The 24,523-nt window shown below is 41.6% G+C and overlaps 1 protein-coding gene and 1 long non-coding RNA gene across 4 annotated transcripts in view; one reads left to right on the forward strand and one right to left on the reverse strand.

Moving 5' to 3' along the window:
* The window catches only part of VSIG4 (V-set and immunoglobulin domain containing 4), a 121,008-nt gene that overhangs the window by 35,046 nt on the left and 61,439 nt on the right, over positions 1 to 24,523 (reverse strand). For all 3 annotated transcript variants that reach the window (XM_080652153.1, XM_080652151.1, XM_080652152.1), the window contains exons 4-6: positions 17,062 to 17,124; positions 12,859 to 12,963; positions 9,262 to 9,283 (exon numbers count right to left, since the gene is read on the reverse strand). In XM_080652153.1, coding sequence (XP_080508279.1) covers positions 9,262 to 9,283; positions 12,859 to 12,963; positions 17,062 to 17,124 — 190 coding nt within the window. The remainder of the gene's footprint in view (positions 1 to 9,261; positions 9,284 to 12,858; positions 12,964 to 17,061; positions 17,125 to 24,523) is intronic.
* On the forward strand, positions 1,632 to 5,452 carry LOC308239610. The gene is made up of 3 exons (XR_013959751.1): positions 1,632 to 1,746; positions 2,848 to 2,927; positions 4,523 to 5,452. It is a non-coding gene; the product is annotated as an uncharacterized lncRNA (long non-coding RNA).

Consider the following 24,523-nt stretch of genomic DNA (forward strand, 5'->3'; position numbering starts at 1 on the left):
TACATTATTCTGAAAGAAGGAAGTTACTGCCAAGTAGTGTGAGTGCAAGCAAATGCATATCCCAGGCTGTCCTTAGAGTCCCTAGGCTCTCATAGGAAAGCTCACTGTGAGGGGGGGCAAGGATGGAGCACTTTATAAAGAAACCAGGGAATGTTTGAGTTGAAGAGGTCACCAAGATCATCTAGCCAACTTCTGATGGTTAAATGGAAAACCATGGTTAAGAGAGGGAACACAGTTAGCAGATCTGGAGCTGGGGCACAGAACTTCTGGTTCATGTAATATGGTCTTTTCTTTTGAACCTGGATTTATAAGACTATATGTAGCTTGAATAGATTATTCCTTGGGGCTTGAGTACTTCTCTGGATCTTACTTTGGCTAAATAGACTAATGACTGGGACTTGGGCACTGCAATCATTAGGTGATTGAAGTGATCCCAAGTATATCCTGAAAGCATTGCAGTAATTGCCTTTCCCATCTGCCATGCCATCAGGATTCATGACATAGAGCACTGCATAATGGGAATCAAGCACCTTCCTTACCGTGAATGGGTACTGCCAAAATATTGCAAAATAAGATGCTAGGAAGCAATTTGCTTCCTTATCATATCTTTCATGTCTCTTATACAGTCTGACAATTAAGGGTTTGGCACCATCTCTTCCTTCTTAAGGTCAATTACTTTTCTCCCCTCTCCTTGTAGCCAATGTGGGAGAGTAGAAAAAGCCAAACATTTGGAGCCAGAAAGACCTGTATGTGGATCTTTTTTTCTACATTATTTCCTAGTTTTTTACCCTTAGGGAAGTCTCTTTACTTCTATGTGCCTCAGCTTTCTCACCTATAAATACGGATAATGAAAAAATCATACTACAGAATTGTTGATTAAATGGGATAACACATGTAAAGCACATACAAAGTTCTTTAATACATATAAATCTCCTTCTTTATTTCCTTTTGTAAGGCTCTTGGATGCCAGAATGTGACCTGTGGTCAGAGCTGTGCCAGTAGGGCCAGTTTCATAAGCATGGGAGCTATAATGTTTCATAGAGCCCCATGCTTAGAAAGACCCCACATTTGGATTAATGTTCTGTTGTTGCCATTTTGAAATTCCTTTTTTAAAATAAGGAGCCCTTATTTTCATTTTGGACTGAACTTTGTCAATTATGCAGCTGTGCCAGGAGAGTGGTTATGCCAGGGGAAGTAAAAAGGGTATTTCGGGTTTAGGAGGCATTCTGAGATTGAGAGAACACACAATTTGGAGTTGATAGAAGTGGATTCAAATTCTAGTTATGCCACTAATTTTCTTTTTGTTATCAGACATTTTCTTTCATCCTTCAGAGGCTCAATTTCTCAATTTCAGGATTCCCTCAGTAGCTCTGGGGAACGTATTTGGCCCATAGGCAGAGGTAGGGCAGCCAGGGGCTTTTTGCTCTGACTCTCTGAAGCTCAGAGAACCAGTATCTTTTGGAGGTTGTCTGGGAGTGGGTGGGGGCACAGTGGTGGGGATTGTTGCTGCACTAGCAGACCCTTTCACAACAGCACTGTTTTGTCATTTTGCACCCAGATTTCCGTTGGCTAACCTCAGCCTTATCTTCCTCATTTCTGTTTCCTCTTGAAGACACCAAGGGCCCTTCAAAACACATGATGTTCCTGCTCACAGCATAAAGCCCAGTTCTCTTTGGCCGCTGCAGGTTGGTTCATCACCAGGGAACCTGTGCCTCCTCTGAGACCAAAGTACCACTCCAGTAACAGGTATAGTATTCATTTTTCCTCTTTGTTTGGATTCCCAAGCTAGAACAGTGTCCATGGCTACCAAAGATTGCTTAGACCTGCCCATCACATTCTCCTTAAACCTTCCTCAGGAATCTTGGGTTAAGGGTGGGGGAGAAGAAGGTTACTATTGACCTTCTATCCTGGAGCTTCTAATTTGAGAAGGGATAATAATATCTCCTCCCCATATATTCTATTTAGGAGATAAACACATGGAAGTGGAATGTTCTCTGGAATCAGGAGTCAATGTATTTGAGTAACAGTCCTGGTTGTGCCATTTACCCATTGTGTAGTTTTAAGCAAGTCCTTTTTCCATTATAAGATTCACTTTTTTTTGCTTCTTCTGCAAAGAAGAGGAGAGGGAAGGATGAGATAGATTTTGTCTAGAGACACTTTTAGTTTTTATATCTCTTATTTTGATGGTTGTAAGCCCTCTGTTGAGAAAGGTCATGAAAGTGATGCTGAGTAAATATCTCTGGGTGAGGCTGAACTGTGTCTGAAAGAAATCCAGACTGCTCCTAGTATAAGGCCCAGATCAGTCAGTTTCATGGAAGGTCCTGCTGCTTGGTGTGTTAGCCCTTCCACAGTAGAACAGTGGACAAATGATGACATGTTATTTAGCATGACAGATCAAGAGAAGACCTTTGAAATTCCTCAATATTGCTTCATGTAAATCTCCACCTCTTCTCCCTATAAGTCTGGCCAGCCTTTCTCAACTGAACCTGCTTTTCTTATATACACTCTATTGGAAAGGCATGCACTAGAACATCAAGTGTGGAAATAATACTAATTTCAGCTCAGCCACCAACACCTTCCATTAATATGGGGGCAATATGGTTTTTAAGGCTCTTCAACTTCTAGTGTACTAAGAAGGAATCTTTACCACCCTTATATCTCTTTTCCTTTTTGATGAAGTCAGAAAAGCTGTTCAGGAGGCTGTGGACACCTCCAGTTTATCCAGGTCTTCTCACTGGGGCTGTAGCCAATGAGGGTGATGATAGATGTAATCACCAGCTGTGTCTCCTTTGCCACCCTGAATGCAAATTTTATTAATCAGCTTCCTTGGCTGGCCTCCACTCACAGGTCCAAGGACTGATCCAAGTGGACTAATTTTGGGGAGTCTCTGGAAAGCTCATTGAACACTTTCCTAACAACTCTACCAGGTAAGTCTTCTTATCCCCATTTCCTGAGAAGAAATCTGAGGCCCAAAGAAAGACTTTCTCAATACCTTAACTGGCTAGTTGGTGCCCAAAGCAGCATTAGAATCGAAGATTGCCTGACTCTTTTCACTCTGCCATATCTGTTGACAATGATTTTTGCTTTGGCTAAAAGAGCCACATTTCTGGATGGCTTAGGATGGATTGGGTTGGTAGAGAGAAAAATGAAGGAATGAGAAATACATTTTAAATTTTGAGGTTTGAAATCACTCCAAGATCTTAAATTAAGAGTTACAATAATAAAAAACACTGATTCCCCCCCCCCCTCCCCCTGCTGCTGAAAGACAAGTCTTCTGCCTCAGCTTCATGGGACAGTTTTCTATTGTGCCATTTTTCATGTCAATATTCAATATATCAATATAGGCCAACTAATTTCTAACAGATAAACTGCCACTGCTGGGAAGGGGATAAATTTGACACAAACATCTTAGAATATTTAACAACAGGATTAAGTGTTGCCAAGGGAATTCTCTCAGAAATTCCAGGCCTGACAATGCTCCTGGCAGCTTCCTTGGTCCCCTGATGGCTATGGGTTGAAAGATTCCAATGCCTTACTGCCAAGACCACTGCCTGTCATTTGGCTTCCTTGATGATGTGTCTCCCTTTTCCCAGACAGATAAGTATAGCAAAGAGGTAAGAGGATTGATGAGGAATGTTTGAAGGCACAATGGGTTAATATATGACACAACTACAAACTGTGAGCAACTTGTATGACCTTTAGCAACTTTCTTCCCCAACATGAGCCTTCATTTCCTCATTTATAACATGAGTAGCTGAGACTAGATGTTAGTTCTTTTATAGCTGCCATTCTTGAGTCCCTATGGTACAAGGGCACATTGTTAGGTAAGGCTGAGGTTATCAGAAATGTCTGTTTCATTTGTCTTGACCCTATTAAATCAATTGTCACTAGCCCTTGATTTCCTTCTGGCAGCACAACCACCATTGTCTTTGAGCATTCATTGTGTATCAAATAATGAGCTAAGAACTTTATGCACATTATCTCATTTCATTCTCACTATAATTTATTAGGTACATACTATATTTATATATTTTGGGGATGTGAAAAAAATGAAGCAAAAAGAGATGAAATGATTTATCCAAAGTTTTCCACCTAAGTAATGGCAGAGCCAGGATTTAAGCCCATGTTCAGCCTCAATGCTTAAGTTTATATCCACAATACTGTAAAACATTATCTGGAAGGTTTGGGAAGGAAAGGGTCCTGGTCTCTTCTTGGGTTAGGAAGGCAGGATGATAATGAAATTGTTCTCTCTATGCTACATAGAGGATCCCTCTAAAGCTTGGAACACTTAAAATGCCATAGTTATAAGACTCAGGCCTGAGGAATCCCCAGCTGAGCACTGGGGCCTCACCTGCAGTCTCAACTGGGAGTTGCCTACCTAACCTCAGAAACCCTTTTTTGATTAGGAGCCTTATGACTATTTTGCTCACTTCCCTTATTCTGGTGCTTTGGCTAGTCCATAGAGCCTGTTCAGTTTCCGTGGAGGCCAGGGTGTGACTCTTCTCTCTCTCTTTCCCTCTAGGGCTACATCTCCAAAGAAGATCTCACCTCACCACTGAAGTCCCTGGCCGGACTTCCTGCAGTGCCACGCTCCGTGTATTTGACAAGCTGAGTTGGACACTCCTTGTGGTAGAGTGTCAGTTTGTCAAATACCCCAAGTGTGGCATGTGCCTAGCAGCTCCAAGCCAGGGAAGTTGGGGTACAACAAATAGATGATCAGTGGGATAAAGAACAGACAACAAATACCAACTAAGCTCTCACAAGTTATTTTAGGTAACTTTAAGAGAATGTAAGCATTGTATCTGAGATTACCAATGGAAAAGTCAGACAGCTCTGAGAGCCACAGCCCTGGGTGGTGTCTACATACATTGTGGGAGCCTGAGGGGGGCAGGGTAGCCTTGAAAAGGTATCCAGGGCCCAGGAATGAAAGTGCTACTTAATTCATTATTTTTTTTCCTTCACATCCCAGCAAGGACACCAGAAGTCTCACATAACCATCATGGCAGGGCTTAGAAGCCCATTTTTCTGACACTCAATCTTAGCTCTAAATGCACTTTGACATTACCTATCTCTCTCCTTTTCCTCATGCCTTTTCTCCTTCTGAGAACACGATCCCTATTTCTTTCTGCCTATTCAATTTCTTCCCATATTTCCTTGCCCAGGCAAAATCAAGTTTCTGCAGGGACTTTTGAAAAATAAATATATACTTTTTTCCTTCATTCTCAAATCACTTCTTGCCTGAGTCCTTCTATGTACCCCTTTATCTCCTACTGCCCAATAACACTGCTTAAATTGTTAATGATCTTTTTCAGAATATATTTTTGAATCCCCCCTTGGTTTATGACAAGACTGTGTTTCCTTGATTGCTGTATCTCCATTCCATTTCTACCCCACAAGACTCTGGTTACAGAAAATACTCAATAAAGTTTTACTGATTGATTGACTTTCCACTAGTTCGTTAGCTTTTGGCCTTTGGAACACATGCCATCTAGGCATTTTGTGAAGAGAAAAATTCAAGTGTGGTCACCACAATGCTATAGGGCATGCAAGGTATAGCTAACATGAATGGGTTTTTTTTCCTGATATATTGGGTCAAGGGCTACAGGAGGATATTTTTAAAAAGTAGGTTTAGAGGGCAAATATGTTTTGGAATTACTTGGTAACACAAAGTTATAGAGGTGACTTGTTTCAGGATATTATAAAGCCTTTAATATTCTAATATTGCACTGGAAATTTCCAAGAGGGAGCTATAGAATGAAGCATTTCCCATACCTATCTGATTGTGCCAATTGTGATTTTATTTTATTTATTATTATTATTATTATTATTATTATTATTATTTTTTGCCTGTGGACCATCTCCTGGGTCTACTATTCCATGGAACAAAACCTGGGAAGCTGCCCTAGAGGAACTTTGTACTTTTCCTCTCTTCTGGAGATCTCCTCTTTTTACTCCTCTGCTTTCCCCTGACCAGCCATCTACCTAAGATAAATCCTATGTTATCATCCCATTTTTGTTTAGCCTTATCTTGCAGCTTTGGGGTAGCCCTATACCAAGGACTCTTTTACTGACTTATCATGTGTGGGGAAGAATGTTCAGTTTGGGAACACAGATGATCTCCAGAAGTTTCTCTACTGCAATGAATATATTCTCCTAGCAGTTCACAGACCTGAATCTGGTCTCTGTTCTACCACTGACTTGATGTGTTTGACTTTGGACAAGTCACTCTTTCTTTTTGGACTTCATTTTCTTATCTGTATTATTGGAAACTTAGAATCAATAATCTCTAAGCTCTCCAAGACAAGAGACTCTGAGATATCCTTGGGGGTCCATGGAGGGAGTAGTGCCTGGATCTGGGGCTCCTTTTACCAAGGCACATGCAACAAGGATTCTCTTCTCAACCTCAGTAATTCCTTTCTCTAAAGATAGTAGGAATAAATAATGGCTGTTTTTAAAGGCTGTGGGGGTCTGGACACAGAGATGTTTAATGAAGGAAGCTGAGGTTTCCACTGGGGTTGGGGGAGGGCTGTTTCAGAGGATTGTAAACACAATGGGGAAGAAAGCATTGCTCCTTTCATGAGCATCTGGAGATGAGGAAAACACTGACGTTTTTACCATGGACTTGGCAGGTTAGTGGTGGTGAAGTGGAGGACTTCTCCTTGTTCACTTTTGTATACTATTTTGACTTCTATACTCATCCCAAAGGAGAATAACTCCTGTTGAAACCTGAGCTGACCTTGATGTTGCATTGGAAACAAATGGCAACATGTCAGGTTCCATGAAGAATGAATAAGTTGATTTAACATGAATTACATGAGGGAGGGAAAGCAGTATTGACTTGTCCCAGAGCAGGTCCTTACAGAGGAGACTAATTTTTTAAAAATAATTATCTTTATTGTTGAAAGTTTTACAGATGTCCCCTCTTTGCCCCATTTTGGCCCCTTCCACCCCACTCCAGCCCCTCCCAGGCCTTCACCCCACTATTGTCTGTGTCCTTTGGTTATGCATATATGCATATAAGTTCTTTCATTGATCTCCCCCCCCCAACCCCGCTCTTTCCCTCTGAGGATCCTCAGACTATTGCATGCTTCCATGTCTCGGAAACTATTTTGTTCATCAGTTTATTTTGTTGGTTAGATTTCACATATAAGTGAGATCATGTGATACTTGTCTTCTCTCATTGGCTTATTTTGCTTGGCATAATACTCTCCAGATCCCCCCATGCTGTCCAGAGGAGACTGATTTAAAGATATTCATGTGTGCACAAGTACACACACGTGTACACACACACACACACACACACACACACACACACACACACACTCTTATTCCCCACTCCTATTTGAGGAGAAATACGTCTTTGCTCTGAGCCCCACACCACATTGTAAGAATGGACCAGGAGCCAGGGTTGAAGAACACAACTATTCCAACATTTTTAGGATTACAGGAGATGAGAAACCCTGAGGGCAGTGCATCCATACTTTGGAAAGAAGGATAACCCTTTATCTCTATGTTCACAGAATAAAGTTCCTTTTGAAACATCTTGGCAGAATATGTTACTTGTTAGATCAAGGAGTAAGGGAAGGATGAGTTAAGAAGTGCTTTGAGAACACCATCTGTGAGGAGGCAGCACAAAACCAAAAACTGCAGGCTAGCCTGTTCTCTGAATGAGAACTGAAGAGATAGGGAGGGGCCAGCCTGAGGAGAAGATGGACAAGACTATGCAACATGGCGAGAAGCTTGGAGACTATGGAGAATGGTGGCCAATGGGATTTTTCCAAAAACCAACCTGGCTGAGTGATTTAAAAGCAGGAGTATCTAATCTTCTCTTTTAACTAACTGGGTTACTTAAATAGGACCAAAATATCCCTCCCTCAACCTATCTACACTTTCCATGTAGCATTAAAAAAAGTCTGCTGTATGCAAAAAAAAAAGGGGGGGGGACTCTTTTTTTCAGGTTTTTAATTGACCTGGGAAGAGTCATCCAGATGAAACTGGCAGGACAATTGGGAAGGGGATAATGGAAGGCAGATGAGTACTATTTTACCAAAGAATCGTTGTGTTCTAGCTGGGCCCACCTCTGAAGTGAGGTAAGGGTGGCATGGGTGGGAAGGAAAAAAACAAAAACCAAAGGTGCTATTTATGGTCCCAGAGCCCCAACCATCTCAACTGGTCTCATTTTAATCACTCTCAATAGGTCCTTGAGAGAAGACCGATACAACTAAGGTTGCTATTACGATTAGATATTTATTAAGCACCAAAAGAATATCAGAGTTATAGACTCACAGCGTAAGAGCAGAACTGAACCCTGGCCTGTTATATGACAATCTCAATTAAAAACAATCTGGCCTTGGAAATAAATAAGTGATTATGGACATACCTGATCTCCCAAGCTGGCAGAGCTGAGCTTCCCTCTGGTCTTACAGTGGCAAGAGGCCAAAGTTAATTGGTGTCTTAGTGCTATGGGAACTTCCCTCTGGTGCTTGGAGAGAAGCAGCAAAAGCCCCAGGCAGAGATACTGGAAGGGCTCAGAGCCCAACCCAGAAACAGGATTGAATGTGTGCACATGACAACTTCTTAGGGCTTAGGCAAAGCCAGTCATACTTAGGAATCTGAATGTTGGCAGATAAGACATGTTGGGCTAGCCAGGAAGATAAGGGGACCACGCAGAAGGCAGGGGCTAAAAGATAATCATGTCAGCAAATTAGTAGGGCAGTTTTAGCAGACACTCTTGCCCTCAATGGTCAGGAGCTCATAATCCCGGGGAACTGTGTGCAGCAGCTGAGTGTAGTCACCATTTATCTGGGTGATGATCTGGTCCAGACAGGGTTCATCAGAGTAGTCATTGCCTAGAGTCCGGGTAGCTGGCTCTTTGCTGGAGCAGCCACTTTCTTAGATGGCCAACCTCATGGTTTCACCAGAGTTGCTGGTCTCCTTAGCATGCACCCTGTGCCTAAGAGCCCACTACCCATAAGAAAGGACTTGAGGCTTGGACCCTGGTTTCAACCCTTCTGCCCTAATCCTTGTCATCAAGAGATTCTGGGAACAGAGTGCTGGTGGACCTGAATTATCCTGTGTGTTTGGTGGGTCACAACAGAGCATCAGGAGGTGCTTCAGAAAGGGAAAACTCTGTGCCCTGACTCTGAAGACTTTTGGGCTTAGGATTGTGTCTTTGACAAACCCCCTTTCTGCTATACCAGTGACCTACATAATTGAGGGCAAGAAAAGAGTTAGAAGATAGAAGAGGAGAGGCTATCTTACCTGGCCACTTCATAGACGTGCTCTAGAAAAGAAGGATAAATCAGGTCAGAATTCTCCAGGGGATATAAACAAGGACCAAGTATGGACCTTGAGTACCAGTTAAAAAGTGAAGGAAGAGGAGACATAGAGGAGGATCTCAATAAGTTCAGCTTTCCAATGACTGGGAGGTATGGGGAAGGTGAGTTGTAACACAGGGATGTATGTCTTGGCCACTATGATAATGCTGCAATGAACACAGGGGTGCATATATCTTTGTGAATACATGATTTTGAGTTTTTAGGGTATATACCCAGGAGAGGGATTGCTGGGTCGTATGGTAGCTCTATTCTCAATTTTTTGAGGCATCACCAGACTGCTTTCCATAGTGGTTATACCAGTTTAATTCCCACCAGCAGTGGATGAGGGTTTCCTTTTATCCACAACCTCTCCAATACTTGTTATTGCTTGTCTGGTTGAAAATGGCCACTTTAGCAGGTGTGAAGTGGTATCTCATTGTAGTTTTGATTTCCATTTCCCTAATTGCCAGTGAGGTTGAACATCTTTTCATATATCTATTGGCTGTTCATATGGAAACAACCAGTGTCCTACAATAGAGGAGTGGATAAAGAAGATGTGGTACATATACACAATGGAATACTACTCAGCCATAAGAAAGGATGAAATAGCACAATTTGCAGCAACATGGATGGACCTTGAGAACATTATGCTAAGTGAAATAAGTCAGTCAGAAATAAGAACCATATTATTTCACTCATATGTGGTATATAAAACTTAAACTTGTGAATACAAACAGCAGTGTGGTGGTTGCCAGAGAGAAGGGGGTCCTAATATATGGTGACAGGAGAAGATTTGACTTTGGGTGGTGGGCACATGGTGTGATTTACAGATCTTGTAACAAAGAAACCCACATCTGAAACCTATGTGTTCATATTGACCAATGTCATCTTAATAAATTTAATTTTTAAAAAAAGAAACACAAGCCAAAACCGGTTTGGCTCAGTGGATAGAGCGTCGGCCTGCGGACTGAAAGGTCCCAGGTTCGATTCCGGTCAAGGGCACGTAACTTGGTTGTGGGCACATCCCCAGTAGGAGGTGTGCAAGAGGCAGCTGATCGATGTTTCTCTCTCATCGATGTTTCTAACTCTCTATCCCTCTTCCTTCCTCTCTGTAAAAAATCAATAAAATATATTTAAAAAAAAAAAAAAAGAAACACAAGAATGTAGAATTCTTAGGGAAAGGAAGAGGAAACACAGTTGGTAACTGTCCTCTTTGGCATACTCTGACACAGGACATTGGGCTGGAGCAGTGTGATGGGGTGAGGGACACTGGAACTGAATTCACTTCACACTCAGGAATCTTGCTGAAGATCCCTAGGGAGTCTTTGTGGGAAACTTGTCAGCCTGACCAGAGCCTAGACAAAAGGGGCTGAATTAGTCTGTTGTCTAGAACCATTAAGCCATTCCCAAAGACACTCACCCTTCCCCTGCACCCAGGAAGGGTCCTGAGATAGGTCACTATTGCCCCCTAGGAGGAACATCTATATTCCATGCTAGTTTAAAGGCTCTATAGCCTGGTACAAAGATGAATGCCTCTTGGTACTGTCCTCTAGGGGCTTATAATCTTTCAGGGATGCAACCTGGAATGCATTTATTACATCACAACAAATTTAAAGTGGCATGCTGAAGCCGACCTTTTGTCATGTGATAGAGCCTTGTATTTCCATGCCTTACCTCCTCCATTGGTCAGATAGCTTCCCTTACTTCAGGAATTGTGTCTATTGCATTTTTATATGCTCAGCACCTGGCACATAATAGGTACCCAGTAACTACATGTTGAATCTAATGGATGCCCCAAGATCATCTCCCTTATAAGGAGGTAAAAATCAGGAATTTGGGGAAGGCAATCCAGGAAGGGAAAATGCATAAAGGTGTGAAGTGTACAGCCTATTTGCTGTTTGAATTCAGTGACTGGAAATTAACCGTAGTGTAAGGGAGTGGTGGGAATAGAGAAGGTGAGCTAGAGTTACATTACGGAGGGCCTTATAATGAAATGCTACATTTTGACTTCTATTCCCTGGGCCACAAGGAGACCTGGAAGGTTTTTGTAAGGGAAACTATCTGATATGGTTACAGTTTTTAACCAGTCTCATTGAGACTATGAATGAATATTTTACTTTTAGTACTCCTGGGATTTGTGGCCACTTGAGATATCTCCACTTCCAAATTTAGTCTCATGGTTCATAGCTGTGCTAACTGGCCAAGACCAAAGCTGATACTTAAGATTCAGAAAATGGAGATATTCAAAGCTCCCTTCCCTTCTTTGATTCGAGAGACCCAGGTGGAAACCAGGCTATTTGGGATTCGGAACTGCTACAGTGGAATAGACACACTAATGGTAGGTAAAACCGCTAGTGCAGCAGGTATTGAGGTGTAGCTAGATTGTACTTATAAATTAACATCTAAGTAATCTTTTTTCTTCTCTGTTGGCTCACAGTTGTAAAATTCCCCTGACAGCTGCACCTTAATAATGTCACCTGGGATTTGTGGCCAGTTATGGCTAATTAGCAGGGACTTTCAGAAGAAGGTGGTACTACAACCAGGCCTTGCAGAATGTAAACAATTTGGAAAGGGGTAGTATTTCAGGAAGAAGGAACTATATGAGTAAAGGTGTAAAGGCTTAAAAAATAACTTAGTGAGGTTATCAATAAAGAAAATGTATGTAGCTAAGCAATGGGAAAATACAGGGAAAAGGGAAAGTTAATGACAGGTTAAGGAATTTGGACTTTCTTCTCTAGGCCTTGCAAATGCACTAAAAGACACCAAATATTTGAAAGCAAAGGGGTGACATGATTATCAATTAATTATAATCTTTAGCTTTTTTTCTTTATTTGTGCACTTTGTGTTGACTTGGATCTTTTAAAAACATGCTGCCTTGATGCTATTAAAGTGATAATATAAAATATTTTATGCAATCTTCCAGACCAAATTAATATAGTCAATCTAGTGAAATATTTTGCCAAATGATTAGACTTCATCTCTTCACATTTCAATTGGTTGTTATGGTACTGTGTAAAACTCAACCTAACTGTAATATTGATGATTTCTCAAGGTAATTGTAACCTTGAATTTATGTTCTAAAACAAAGAACTTTAATGAAGTAAAGACAAAAGGGATAAAATAATTCCTTGTCGCTTGTAAGTAAGCTCTTTTATTGTATTGAACTCCAGGCTTTGACTCCATGGCTTTTATTGCTATGTATCATTATTGATAAACTCCATGCTTCTATATTAAATCCCCTAAATAAATTGTAAGCAAGCTGAGGCCAAAGATTGTGACTTCTCCTTCTCTTGTATCATCATTAGACAACCCATTTCAGAGATGGCTGTACTAGCCAGGATACCAAAGATTTATAAATTAATTTTTGTAAGTTGTATTATTATTGTTAGCTTGCATGTCTGACTTTATTTACCTCTACCCTCACTCTTAAACTGGGCTGGGACCTCTTTGAGATGCCTAACATAGTGCCAGAATTTAAACTCAACTATACTACCAAAATGAATGAATGACTAAGAGTCACCCAGTCATACTCATCACTCACCTTGCTGGGATGTCTTCTGGGAGAGCATGATATAAGTCATGATGAAGACCACCATACAGCACAGGATGATGATGAGAATTATGACAAAGATAGGCAGGCCCTCTCCTAGAATGCAAAATAAGACCAAGTGGTATCTGGTTAAAAATTTATACAGAAACAGAGACCAAAATAATCAGCCCAGACTAGCCCACACCTATTTATTCTCCATTTTCCATCTAAATTTCTTAGCTAGTCATAAAGACAAACAAAATCCCAGGCCCATGACAAAGACTTGAGAGAGGCTAGATAACCCAGGTATAAACAAGTTCTTCAAAACCCACTGGTTGATGGCTTGATAGGCCTGAGCATTTAACTCGTCCTCCATGCTTTCCATGGGGTCAAGACACGAGGTTTTCACCTTCTCTTAAAGAGGAGAAAGTAGTACCCTGACTTACCAACTTCACAAAAATACTACCTTATTGAGATTCTTGTCAATTACTTCTGACCACAAAAATATTTTCTTCACACTCTCTGGCCAAGAATTCAGGTTTCTTTTTCCTCACACATATTTCCACTGAGTCCCCTGGGTTACCCATTCCAATCATGTCTACTGGCTGAAGGAAACAAATAGATTGGGCTTCAGGTTCTGGATCTGTTATTTATTTGCTTTATTGATGTGGTAGTAAGAATATTGATCCTCCAAAGATGTTCACATCCAAATCCCCAGAATCAATATGTTAGTTTACGTTGTAAGGGGGAGTTAAGGTTGCAGATTGATTTAAGGTTGCTAATTAGTTGTTATTAAGATGAAAATATAATCTTGAATTATCTGTGTAGGCTGAATGTAATCACAAGTATTTTGTAAAAGTGAAAGTAAAGAGTCAGAGAGATTTAAGGATGCAACATTGCTGGTTTTGAAAATAGTGTGAGGGAACCAAAAGCCAAGGAATATGGGTAGCCTTTAGAAGCTGGACAAGGCAAAGAAACTGATTCTCCCCCAAAGTCTCCAGACAGAACACAGCCCTGCTGACACCTTGAGTTTAGCTAACTGTATCAAACTTCTGATCTCCATAATTGTAGGATAATATATTTGTATTATTTTAAAGCACCAATTTTGGGGTAATTTTTATAGCAATTATAGAAAAGTAAATATAGTGAGTTTAGTAAAATTATTGACTAGGTCTTAATTTCCCTATAATTTCAATGAAAAGATTGGATGATGTCTAATATACTGCATCTACAATATTCTGAATCTAGGGGCATGATCAAAGTGTTAAAAAGAATAGGTAAAGGAATCTCAGTGTCCTTAGAATTTGATGCTGAAACTGACTTTGTTTTTTTATAAAACCCCAAAATATTTTGTCTTAGAAACTGTGTATTTGTTGGCCTCACAACTCTTGTTGGAGCTGAGAGATCTCAAGCTATAAACTGATACATATAAAAGGAGGATTCCCCCTTGGAAAGATTTAAGCAATGAAAAATTTGATAAAGGATATAAGGCACAGACCCAACATCTGAGAATGTGTCTTCTTCCCAGGGTTATTGTCTCATTTTCCCAAACTAACTCTCTAAGAGGTGTCTTCTAACCTCCTTTTCCCAATTGGATGATGCCCTGGGAGAGGCATGAAGTTATGAAAGCCTTCAAGCCAGTGGTGGAAATGCAAAGTTGGCAAACCAAACAGGTTTGGGCTATGTCCAGAGACATCTAAGAAGCTCTGAAACCAGGAGTGAAGAAGTACAGGAGTATTAAAAAGTCCACCATCAATTATAGGCAGCCAGAGGATGATATCAGGAGTAATAATCATCACACTATTTAGCACCAATCAATCAAAAGAGATGCTTATTATAGAACTGGAGTCTTAGAAGTCCCCTGCAATACTAGGCATCGACATTTTTGTTGAAGGACTCTGAGGTGGTCTGGAGAGTTCTGAGAAACAGAGTAGGGCAGCCCAGGTGATAATGGGGAGCTCAGCATTAAGGGAAACAACAAATTATCAACTAGTATAAAATTATTTTATTATTTTAACAATCAATTAAGTCATACTAGTGCACAAGAACTCACTATAAGCTCCAGATGAAACACAAAAGAGCTTCTCATTGGGATTTGGATCTCTGAAATCTTGATTCAGGGATTCTTGAAACTTTGGAGGAATCACAAGTCAGTTGCAAGCTGCTTAGTGAACCCTGGTGAAGAGCTCCCATTACCTTTACTCTGCTCAATGCTCATCTCTAGGAGATCTGGCTGAGGTCATGGACCCATTTCTATTCTTGCTTAAAATGTTTGTAAAGTATAGTAACAATGAATCAGCTAATAACTCACCTACCAATTTCCTTAACCCCATCTGACAGTTCATCCCTGGATATAACTCTCACCCTCTTCATCCAACCTACCTTCCTCATCTCTAGGGTCTTTGATCATTATCTGGACCAAAGCATTGGTAGCAGAGTTGAATGTCATATAATAATGTATATTGTGAAAAATGTTAGTTGCAAAGTTTAAAGCCAAAAGAAAGGATAGAAGTTGTGACATTGCTCTTAAATGGTCCAGAATTGCTCTCACCAAGGTGGCGATGCACTTCAGTGGTCCAGCTCCAGGATGAGTTCACTGTGGGCATTACTATGACAACAAGGCATTAGGATAAGAGGGCCTTCTTCTGGCCAGGAGCTTGGATGTAGAGACCAACTGCCAAGTTTGGGATCCTTCTCTGGACATCAGTGATGAACTTCCCAGAATTTCTGGCCATATCATTGACCACTAATACTATGAGGTGAATTACCTTTGTTTAATACTGTTGGTAGTGGGAAGAAGGCCCAAAGAGGGAAGGCAACTTATTCAAAGTCCCACAGCAAGTGAGATTAGGAGCAGAATAGAAGTAATCAGTTTTTTTCTTTTCCCATGAGATTATTCTCTCTTCTTTTTGCTTCAAAAGTTTTCACAAAGAGAAATATATATCCTATCTAATAAAAGAGTAATATGCAAATTGACTGTACCTCCACTACACCCACAAGCCATGCCTACCAGCCAATTAGGAGCAAGTATGCAAATTAACCCAACCAAGATGGCTGTGGACATGAAGAAAGCAGGAGGCTTGGGTTGCCCATGGCAATGGAGGAAGCCAAGCTTTCCACCTGCCCTGGCGGGCCAAGGCCTCCGCTCAAGGCTACAAAGTTTCAATTATAGAAGATAAACAAATCCCAGATACCAGGGCCTCCACTAGGGTTGCCAGGGGGCATGGCTAGCCTGCAAACCACCACAGGCCCCTTGCCCAGGCCACCCCATGCCCCAAGGGAACCCCCACCATAATCCGGGACACCCTTCAGGGCAAACCAGCTGGCCCCCACCCGTGCACCAGGCCTCTATCCTATCTAATCCTATCTAATAAAAGGATAATATGCAAATTGACCATCACTCCAACATACAAGATGGCTGCCCCCATGTGGTCAAAGATGACTTCCCCCATGTGGACACAAGATGGCCACCACAAGATGGCCAGCAGAGGAGGGCAGTTGGCAGGGACCAAGTCTGCAAGGGAGGGCAGTTGTGGGCAGTCAGGCCAGCAGGGGAGGGCAGTTAAGGATGACCAGGCCAGCAGAGGAGGGAAGTTGGGGGTGACTGGGCCTGCAGGGAAGAGCAGTTGGGGGGAACCCAGGCCTGCAGGGGAGAGCAGTTGGGGGCACCAGGCCTGCAGGGGAGGGCAGTTAGTGGCAAACAGGCTGGCAGGGGAGCAGTTAGGCATCAATCAGGATGGCAGGGGAGTGGTTAGGGGGTGATCAGGCTGGCAGGCAGAAGCAGTTAGGGGCAATCAGGAAGGCAGGCAGGCGAGCAGTTGGGAGCCAGCAGTCCTGGATTGTGAGAGGGAAGTCCAACTGCCCGTTTAGGCCTGATCCCGGTAGGATCGGGCCTAAATGGGCAGTTGGACATCGAGGGGTCCCAGATTGGAGAGGGTTCAGATTGGGCTGAGGGACACCCCTGACCCATGCACGAATTTCATGCACCGGGCCTCTAATATATATATATATATATATATCTCCATGGTTCCACTTCTTTATAATCCTTAAATTCTTCCTATCTTTCTTTTATTTCAATTACATTATTACCTTTTTCTCTCTGAGGAACCCAGTGACCTCTTATTAGCCCATCTAATGGCACGGGACCTTCTCCCTTGGCTATCATAACACCATTTCAGATCTCTACTAGTTCAAAATAACCTTATTAAAACTTACTTTCTAAAGGGAATTGCATGGTTGTAGGTGCCTCAGTCTTGGTTTTGTGTGGCTTTGAGGAGTCTGCAAAAAGAAAAGGAGCTCAGTCAACATTCCTGATACCCTTGAGTTAACAGTTTAATGACCTAGGAAAATTGGGAATTAATTATAGCTCGGTGATGTATATACTTGGACCTGTCTCAATACTTCTCTCATGATGATGGAAAGTTGTATGTTACCTGTTTACACTTAAAATCATTCTAAGGCAGGAGTGAGGGTATGAAAGGAGAGTGTGTGGATGTGCGTGGTGTGTGTGTGAGTGAGTGAGGGAAAGTTAAATTTCGGAGGAGCAGCAGGGGCTGGCAGACAGGCTCTCCTTGACAAGGAGAGACTACCACCGCTGAGGGCACTCCCCGGATGGCAGGACTCCAGCACAGAGCCCACACCATCTTGAAGGGGAGAACAGCCTTTTTTAGGAACTCATCAACACCACCAACCAGATAGGCCTTGGAACTGCCCTGCAACCCAGCAGCCACTCCAGCCAAAATCCTGCTACCGCAGCTGCAGATCCGTGGACCCTGGGACCTCCACCTCCAAAGGTGCACTGCTTGGCAGCGGTAAATGCAACCTCCCCCTCCCCAGCGGCAGAACTCCAGATTCACGAGTATCCGGATTCGCGCGTTTCCACCTGGATTCACACGTTTCCAGCAGTGCAGGGCACTCCACTCCTTAGGCAGTGCTTGGGAGCCGCTGAGAGCCCCTGAGGGTGTGATTCTGCACAGACAAGGGTGCGCAGCCTGGCAGTAGAAATTCTGAATTCCCTTTTCCTGGATAACTGCCCACATTCACCCCAGCAGCTCAACCGTGGTGCCAGGACCTCTCAGAGTACATCAGAACTCTGCGCCCTGCAAGGGCACCCCCACAGAGGAAAAGTTCCAACAGGCAGGCACCCTGAGCCGATATACCCACAGGGCACTAGTGGGAGCCACTGTGTGCTCTCCTTGGGTGCGATCTTGAACAAGCGGGGGCACACTCCCCCTCCCCCAGTAGTAGAAGATTTGAATTCACTCATCCTGGATACTGGCCCACAGGTGCCTCAATTGCACAGCTACACTGCCAGGGCCCTTCAAAGTCCTTCAGTATGCCTCACTGGCAAACGTACCACGGGTGCTCCTGTGAGCCGCCACTGGGAGTAACAGGGGCAACAGCAAAAGCTGTGTCTGTCCACCCCAATACTGCAGAACTCTGGGCACCACAGTCAAGCCTTTCCAGGGTGCAGGCCCTCTGAGCCCCATCACTGCAACAGACGGTTCCTGGGTGCCACTGTGAGTCCCTGCTGGGCATGCGTGATTTCAATTAAGGGTGCAAGACAGCAAAATTGGGACACTCCCCTCCATGCGGCTGACTTCTAGACACCACAGTTGTGCCTCTCAAGCTCGCAGGCCTACATCAAGAGAACCCAAATAGCTCAAGAAGGGAGCTACACTAGATTAATGAGAATGTCACCAACATGAAAAGGAACCAAGAGGAGATGAAGAATGACATAGCTGCAATAAAGAACACAATGGAAGGCCTAAACAGTAGACTAGAAGAGGCTGAGGACTGCACCAGCGAATTAGAAGACAAGGTAGGAAAAAACACACAAACACAGCAGCAACTGGAAAGAAGGCTTAAAAAGCAAGAGGAGAGCCTAAGGGAGCTTTGGGACAACACGTAATGAAACAACATTTGCTTAATAAGGATACCAGAAGGAGAGGAAGAGAAGCAAGGAATAGAAAACCTGTTTGAAGAAATAATGACAGAAAACTTCCCTGATATTGGCAAGAAAAAAAAACACTATGCAAGTCCAAGAAGTATATAGAGTCCCAAACAAGTTGAACCCCTAAAGACCAAAACCAAGACACATCATAATTAGATTGGCGAACACCAACGAAAAAGTAAGAATCTTAAAGGCTGCCAGAGAGAGACAGAAAGTTACCTACAAGGGGTCTCCTATCAGAATATCAACTGATTTCTCAACAGAAACACACCAGGCCAGAAGGGAATGGAATGAAATATACAAAGTGATGCAAAGCAAGGGACTGAATCCAAAAATACTATACCCAGCAAGGCTATCATTCAAAATTGAAGGTGGAATCAGGAGCTTCACAGACAAAAAAGGGCTAAGAGAGTTTATCACTACCAAGCCAGCAATGCAAGAAATGCTAAAGGGACTGCTGTAAAAAGAAGAAAGAGAAAGGCAAGAAGAAACACAAACACTAAGGAAAAATATGACAACAAACATGTACTTGTCAATAATAACATTAAACGTAAATAGATTAAATGCACCAATCAAAAGACATAGGGTAGCTGAATGGATAAGAAAACATGACCCATATATTTGCTGTCTACAAGAGACCCACCTCAGAGCAAAGGATTCACACAGACTGAGAGCAAAGGGATGGAAAAATATTTTTCAGGCAAATGGAAATGAGAAAAAAGCTGGGGTTGCGAAACTTATATCTGATAAAATAGACATCAAAGTAAAGGCCATAATAAGGGATAAGGAAGGCCACTACATAATACTAAAGGGAGCAATTCAGTAAGAAAATATAACTCTGGTAAACATATATGCACCCAATGCAGGAGCACCCAAATCCATAAAAAGTCTCCTGGAAAATATCAAGGGAGAGATCGACAACAATACCATCATAGTAGGAAACTTTAATACACCACTGGATAAATCCTCTAGATAAAAAATCAGCGAAGAAACAGCAATTCTAAATGACACACTAGATCAGATGGACCTAACTGACATCTTCAGAGCATTTCACCCTAAAGCCACAGAATATACCTTCTTCTCAAGTGCACATGGGACATTTTCAAAAATAGACCACATATTGGGTCAAAAGCAAAGTCTCCCCAAATTAAAGAAGATTGAAATCATATCAAGCATTTTCTCAGACCACAATGGTATAATATTAAAAATAAACTACAATAAAAACATTCCAAAAAATTCAAACACTTGGAAGCTGAATAGCATGCCACTAAACAATGATTGGGTTATCAGTGAGATCAAAAAAGAAATTAAAATTATCCTGGAGACTAATGACAATAAAAACACAACATTGCAAATCCTATGGGACACAATGAAAGCAGTACTGAGAGGGAAGTTTATAGCTCTACAGGCCTACCTGAAAAAAACAAGAAAAAATGGTAATAAATCATCTACCTCAACAACTCAAAGAATCAGAAAGAGAGCAACAAGAAAAGCCCACAGTGAGCAGAAGGAAGGACATAATAAAGATCAGGGCAGAAATGAATGACATAGAGACCAAAAAAAAAAAAATACAAAAGATCAACAAAACCAAGAGCTGGTTCTTCAAAAAGAAAAACAAGATTGATGAACCTCTAGCCAGGTTCACCAAGAAGCAAAGAGAGATGACCCAAATAAACAAAATCAGAAATGAAAGAGGTGAAATAACAACAGACCCCACAGAAATACAAAGGATTATTGAAAAATACTATGAACAACTCTATTCTAACAAACTACACAACCTGGAGGAAATGGACACATTCTTAGAAAAATAAAACCTTCCAAAACTTACTCAGGAAGATTCTAAAAATCCTAACAGGCTGATAACTATGGAAGAAATTGAAGCAGTCATCAAAAAGCTTCCAGCAAACAAAAGCCCGGGGCCAGACGGCTTCACAGGGGAGTTTTACCAAACATTCAAGGAAGAACTAAAACCTATCCTCCTCAGCCTATTCAAAAAATTCAAGAGGAAGGAACACTTCCAAGATCATTCTATGAAGCCAGCATCACCCTAATACCAAAACCAGATAAATACAACACAATGAAAGAGAATTATAAGCCAATATCCCTTATGAACATAGATGCCAAAATCTTCAACAAAATTCTAGCAAATCGGATCCAGCAATACATCAGAAAGATCATATACCATGACCAAGTAAGATTTATTCTGGGGATGCAAGGATGGTACAATATCCGCAAATCAATAAACGTGATACATCACATAAACAAACTGAGAGATAAAAATCACATAATCATATTAATTGATGCAGAAAAAGCATTTGACAAAATCCAACACCCCTTCTTGATCAAAACACTCAGCAAGGTGGAAATAGAAGGATCATACTTCAACATAATAAAAGCCATATATGAAAAACCCACAGTCAACATCATACTCAATGGACAAAAAATAAAACCATTTCCCCTAAGAACAGGAACAAGACAGGGATGCCCACTCTCACCACTCCTGTTCAACATAGTACTGGAAGTACTAGCCATTGCGATCAGACAAGAAGAAGAAATAAAAGACATCCAAATTGGGAAAAAGAAATAAAACTGTTCTTATTTGCAGATGAGATGATATTGTACATAGAAAACCCGAAAGACTCCATCAAAAAATTATTAGACTTAATAAATGAATTTGGCAATGTAGCAGGATACAAAATTAATGCCAAGACATCTATGGCATTTCTATACACCAATAATGAACTTACTGAAAGAGAGACTAAAAAAGCAATCCCATTTACCATTGCACCAAAAAAATTAAGATACCTAGGAATAAACTTAACTAAAGAGGTAAAAGACCTATACGTGGAAAACTACATGATAGTGAAAAAAGAGATAGAGGAAGACATAAACAAATGGAAGCACATACCATGTTCATGCATTGGTAGAATCAACATCATCAAAATGTCCATAGTAACAAAAGCAATCTTTAGATTCCATGCATTTCCCATTTAAATACCAATGGCATATTTCACAGACCTAGAACAAACCTTCAAAAAATTCATCTGGAATAAAAAAAGGACCCAAATAGCTGCAGCAATCCTGAGAAAGAAAAACAAAGTAGGGGGATCTCAATACCAGATATCAAGCTGTATTACAAAGCCACTGTTCTTAAAACAGCCTGGTACTGGCACAAGGACAGACATATAGATCAATGGAATAGAATAGAGAACCCAGAAATTGACCCAAACCACTATGCCCAATTAATATTTGACAAAGGAGGCACGAACATACAATGGAGTCAAGACAGTCTCTTCAACAAATGGTGTTGGGAAAATTTGACAGATACATGCAAAAAAATGAAACTAGATCACCAACTTTCACCATACACAAAAATAAACTCAAAATGGATAAAGGACTTAAACATAAGACGGGAAACCATAAAAATACTAGAGGAATCCACAGGCAAAAAAATCTCAGACATATGCCAAAGGAACTTCTTCACTGATACTGCCCCTAGGGCAACGGAAACTAAAGAGAAAATAAACAAATGGGACTACATCAAAATAAAAAGCTTTTGCACAGCAAAGGAAACCATCAATAAAACAACAAGAAAGCCCACTGCATGGGAGAACATATTTGCCAATGATATCAATGATAAAAGTTTAATCTCCAACATTTACAGAGAACTCATACAAATTAACAAAAAGAAGATAAACAACCCAATCAAAAAATGGGCAACTGATCTAAATATACACTTTTTGAAAGAAGACAGAAGGAAGGCCAATAGACATATGAAAACCTGCTCAAAGTCACTAATCAGCAGAGAGATGCAAATCAAAACAACAATGCGCTACCATCTTACAGCTGTCAGAATGGCTATCATCAACAAATCAACAAACGACAAGTGTTGGTGAGGATCCGGAGAAAAAGGAACTCTTTTGCACTGCTGGTGGGAATGCCGACTGGTGCAGCCACTGTGGAGAAGAGTATGGAGTTTCCTCAAAAAACTAACAATGGAACTTCCATTTGACCCAGTGATCCCACTTCTAGGAATATATCCCAAGAAACTAGAAACACAAATCAGAAAGGATATATGCACCCCTATGTTCATAGCAGCACAATTCACCATAGCTAAGATTTGGAAACAGCCTAAATGCCCATCAGCAGATGAGTGGATTAAGAAACTGTGGTACATCTACACAATGGAATACTACTTTGTGATAAAAAAGGAGTTCCTACCATTTGCAACAGCATGGATGGAGTGGAGAGCATTATTCTAAGTGAAATAAGCCAGGTAGAGAAAGATAAATATCACATGATCTCACTCTATTGTGGAACATAATGAATGGCATAGACTGATGAACAAGAACAGATCCAGAGACTGAGAAACGTTGATCAGAACCTCAAATCTCAGGGAAGGAGGGGGTCAGTGGGAGTAAGGGGGACAGATCAACCAAGGGACTTGTGTGCATGCATAAGAGCGTCATAAATGGATGCAGATAACAGTGGGGTGGGGCATGAGTGGGGGGGGTGGAGGGGAATGGGGGAATAAGGACACATATGGAAAAAAATAATAAAAAAATAAAAATAAAAATAAAATAGAAAAAATTGTGACGTAACCAGAACACCAAGAACGCCTGAAAACGTCTTTCTTGCCATGCTAGCAGTCATCAGCTGTATGGTAATATTACCTGGGGAAAATGGGGAAGCATTTTGGACTTATGTTCCTGACCCTTCATGGGTAAGAGCCCTTAAGTGGGCTGATCCCCCGCCTAATGTAGACACCAATAATACTAAACACCTTGGTCATCCAGGAGGACCATGAGTGGGGTAAAGAAGTATAATTACACAGGGGTCGCCACCCAGCTTCTCTTTTGTTTGACACAAAATCAAACCACTGCTCATTTGTGTGTAAAATTAAATAGAGGTTTCTGGCTTGTGTGGACACCAAAGCAAGGGACATCACTACTTGCTCCTGGGAGAGGTGCAGAAAATGTAACTAAGACCTTGTCTATACAAAAAGTTATTGACAACCAGTTTGAAATGAAATTGCCATGGCCTAGAGCAAAGAATATCCTTACATGATATCATTCTACAATGTCATTATAATTTTTCCCAGGTTTGTATTACCCCCATTACCTATAATAGTACCTTGCACCCTTGGGAATCAATAAAAAATCATATTTTTGGTGCTTGGAGACAAAGGTAACACATCTCTTGATATTTTAGAATCACAACAGCATAATGTACAATTATCCCAAACAAACTTACAAACTAATTCTTTGAATGTCTGGCAGCAATTTAAAAAGGACATGAAAGGGTTTAATCCCTTCCACTGTGTAGAGGGCCCCCTGGGAAGGCACCTGAGCATTCTATATTGGCCCTTCTTGCCCTTTTGGCCAAGAGGGATCCTCTTCTCACAATCCAATTGCCCACAGCTGTTGCCTGTGCTTTCTGTTCATGCCGAGGTTGAAGCCTCATGGTGGCTGGTACCATGGATCTGTCTCTCGCCCAGTGGGGTGAGCTGGGCCCTCCCTGGAGAAGAAACCTGGGTTCCCCAAGATATGTGATTAGTGCCGGGGCCCCGCCAGCAGGCGAGGGGATCCCAAGGCAGATGCTGGGCGTGGAGGCCACAGGGGCATAGGCTACCAAAGAGATAGACCTGAACCTCACATCACCCTTCTTGGCCCCGGAGGATGGCTGGTTAGCCAGAGACGGGTAAGATTCCTCAGGGAAGGAACA

This window comes from Plecotus auritus, assembly GCF_963455305.1.
Source record: "Plecotus auritus genome assembly, chromosome: X".
Taxonomy (NCBI): domain Eukaryota; kingdom Metazoa; phylum Chordata; class Mammalia; order Chiroptera; family Vespertilionidae; genus Plecotus; species Plecotus auritus.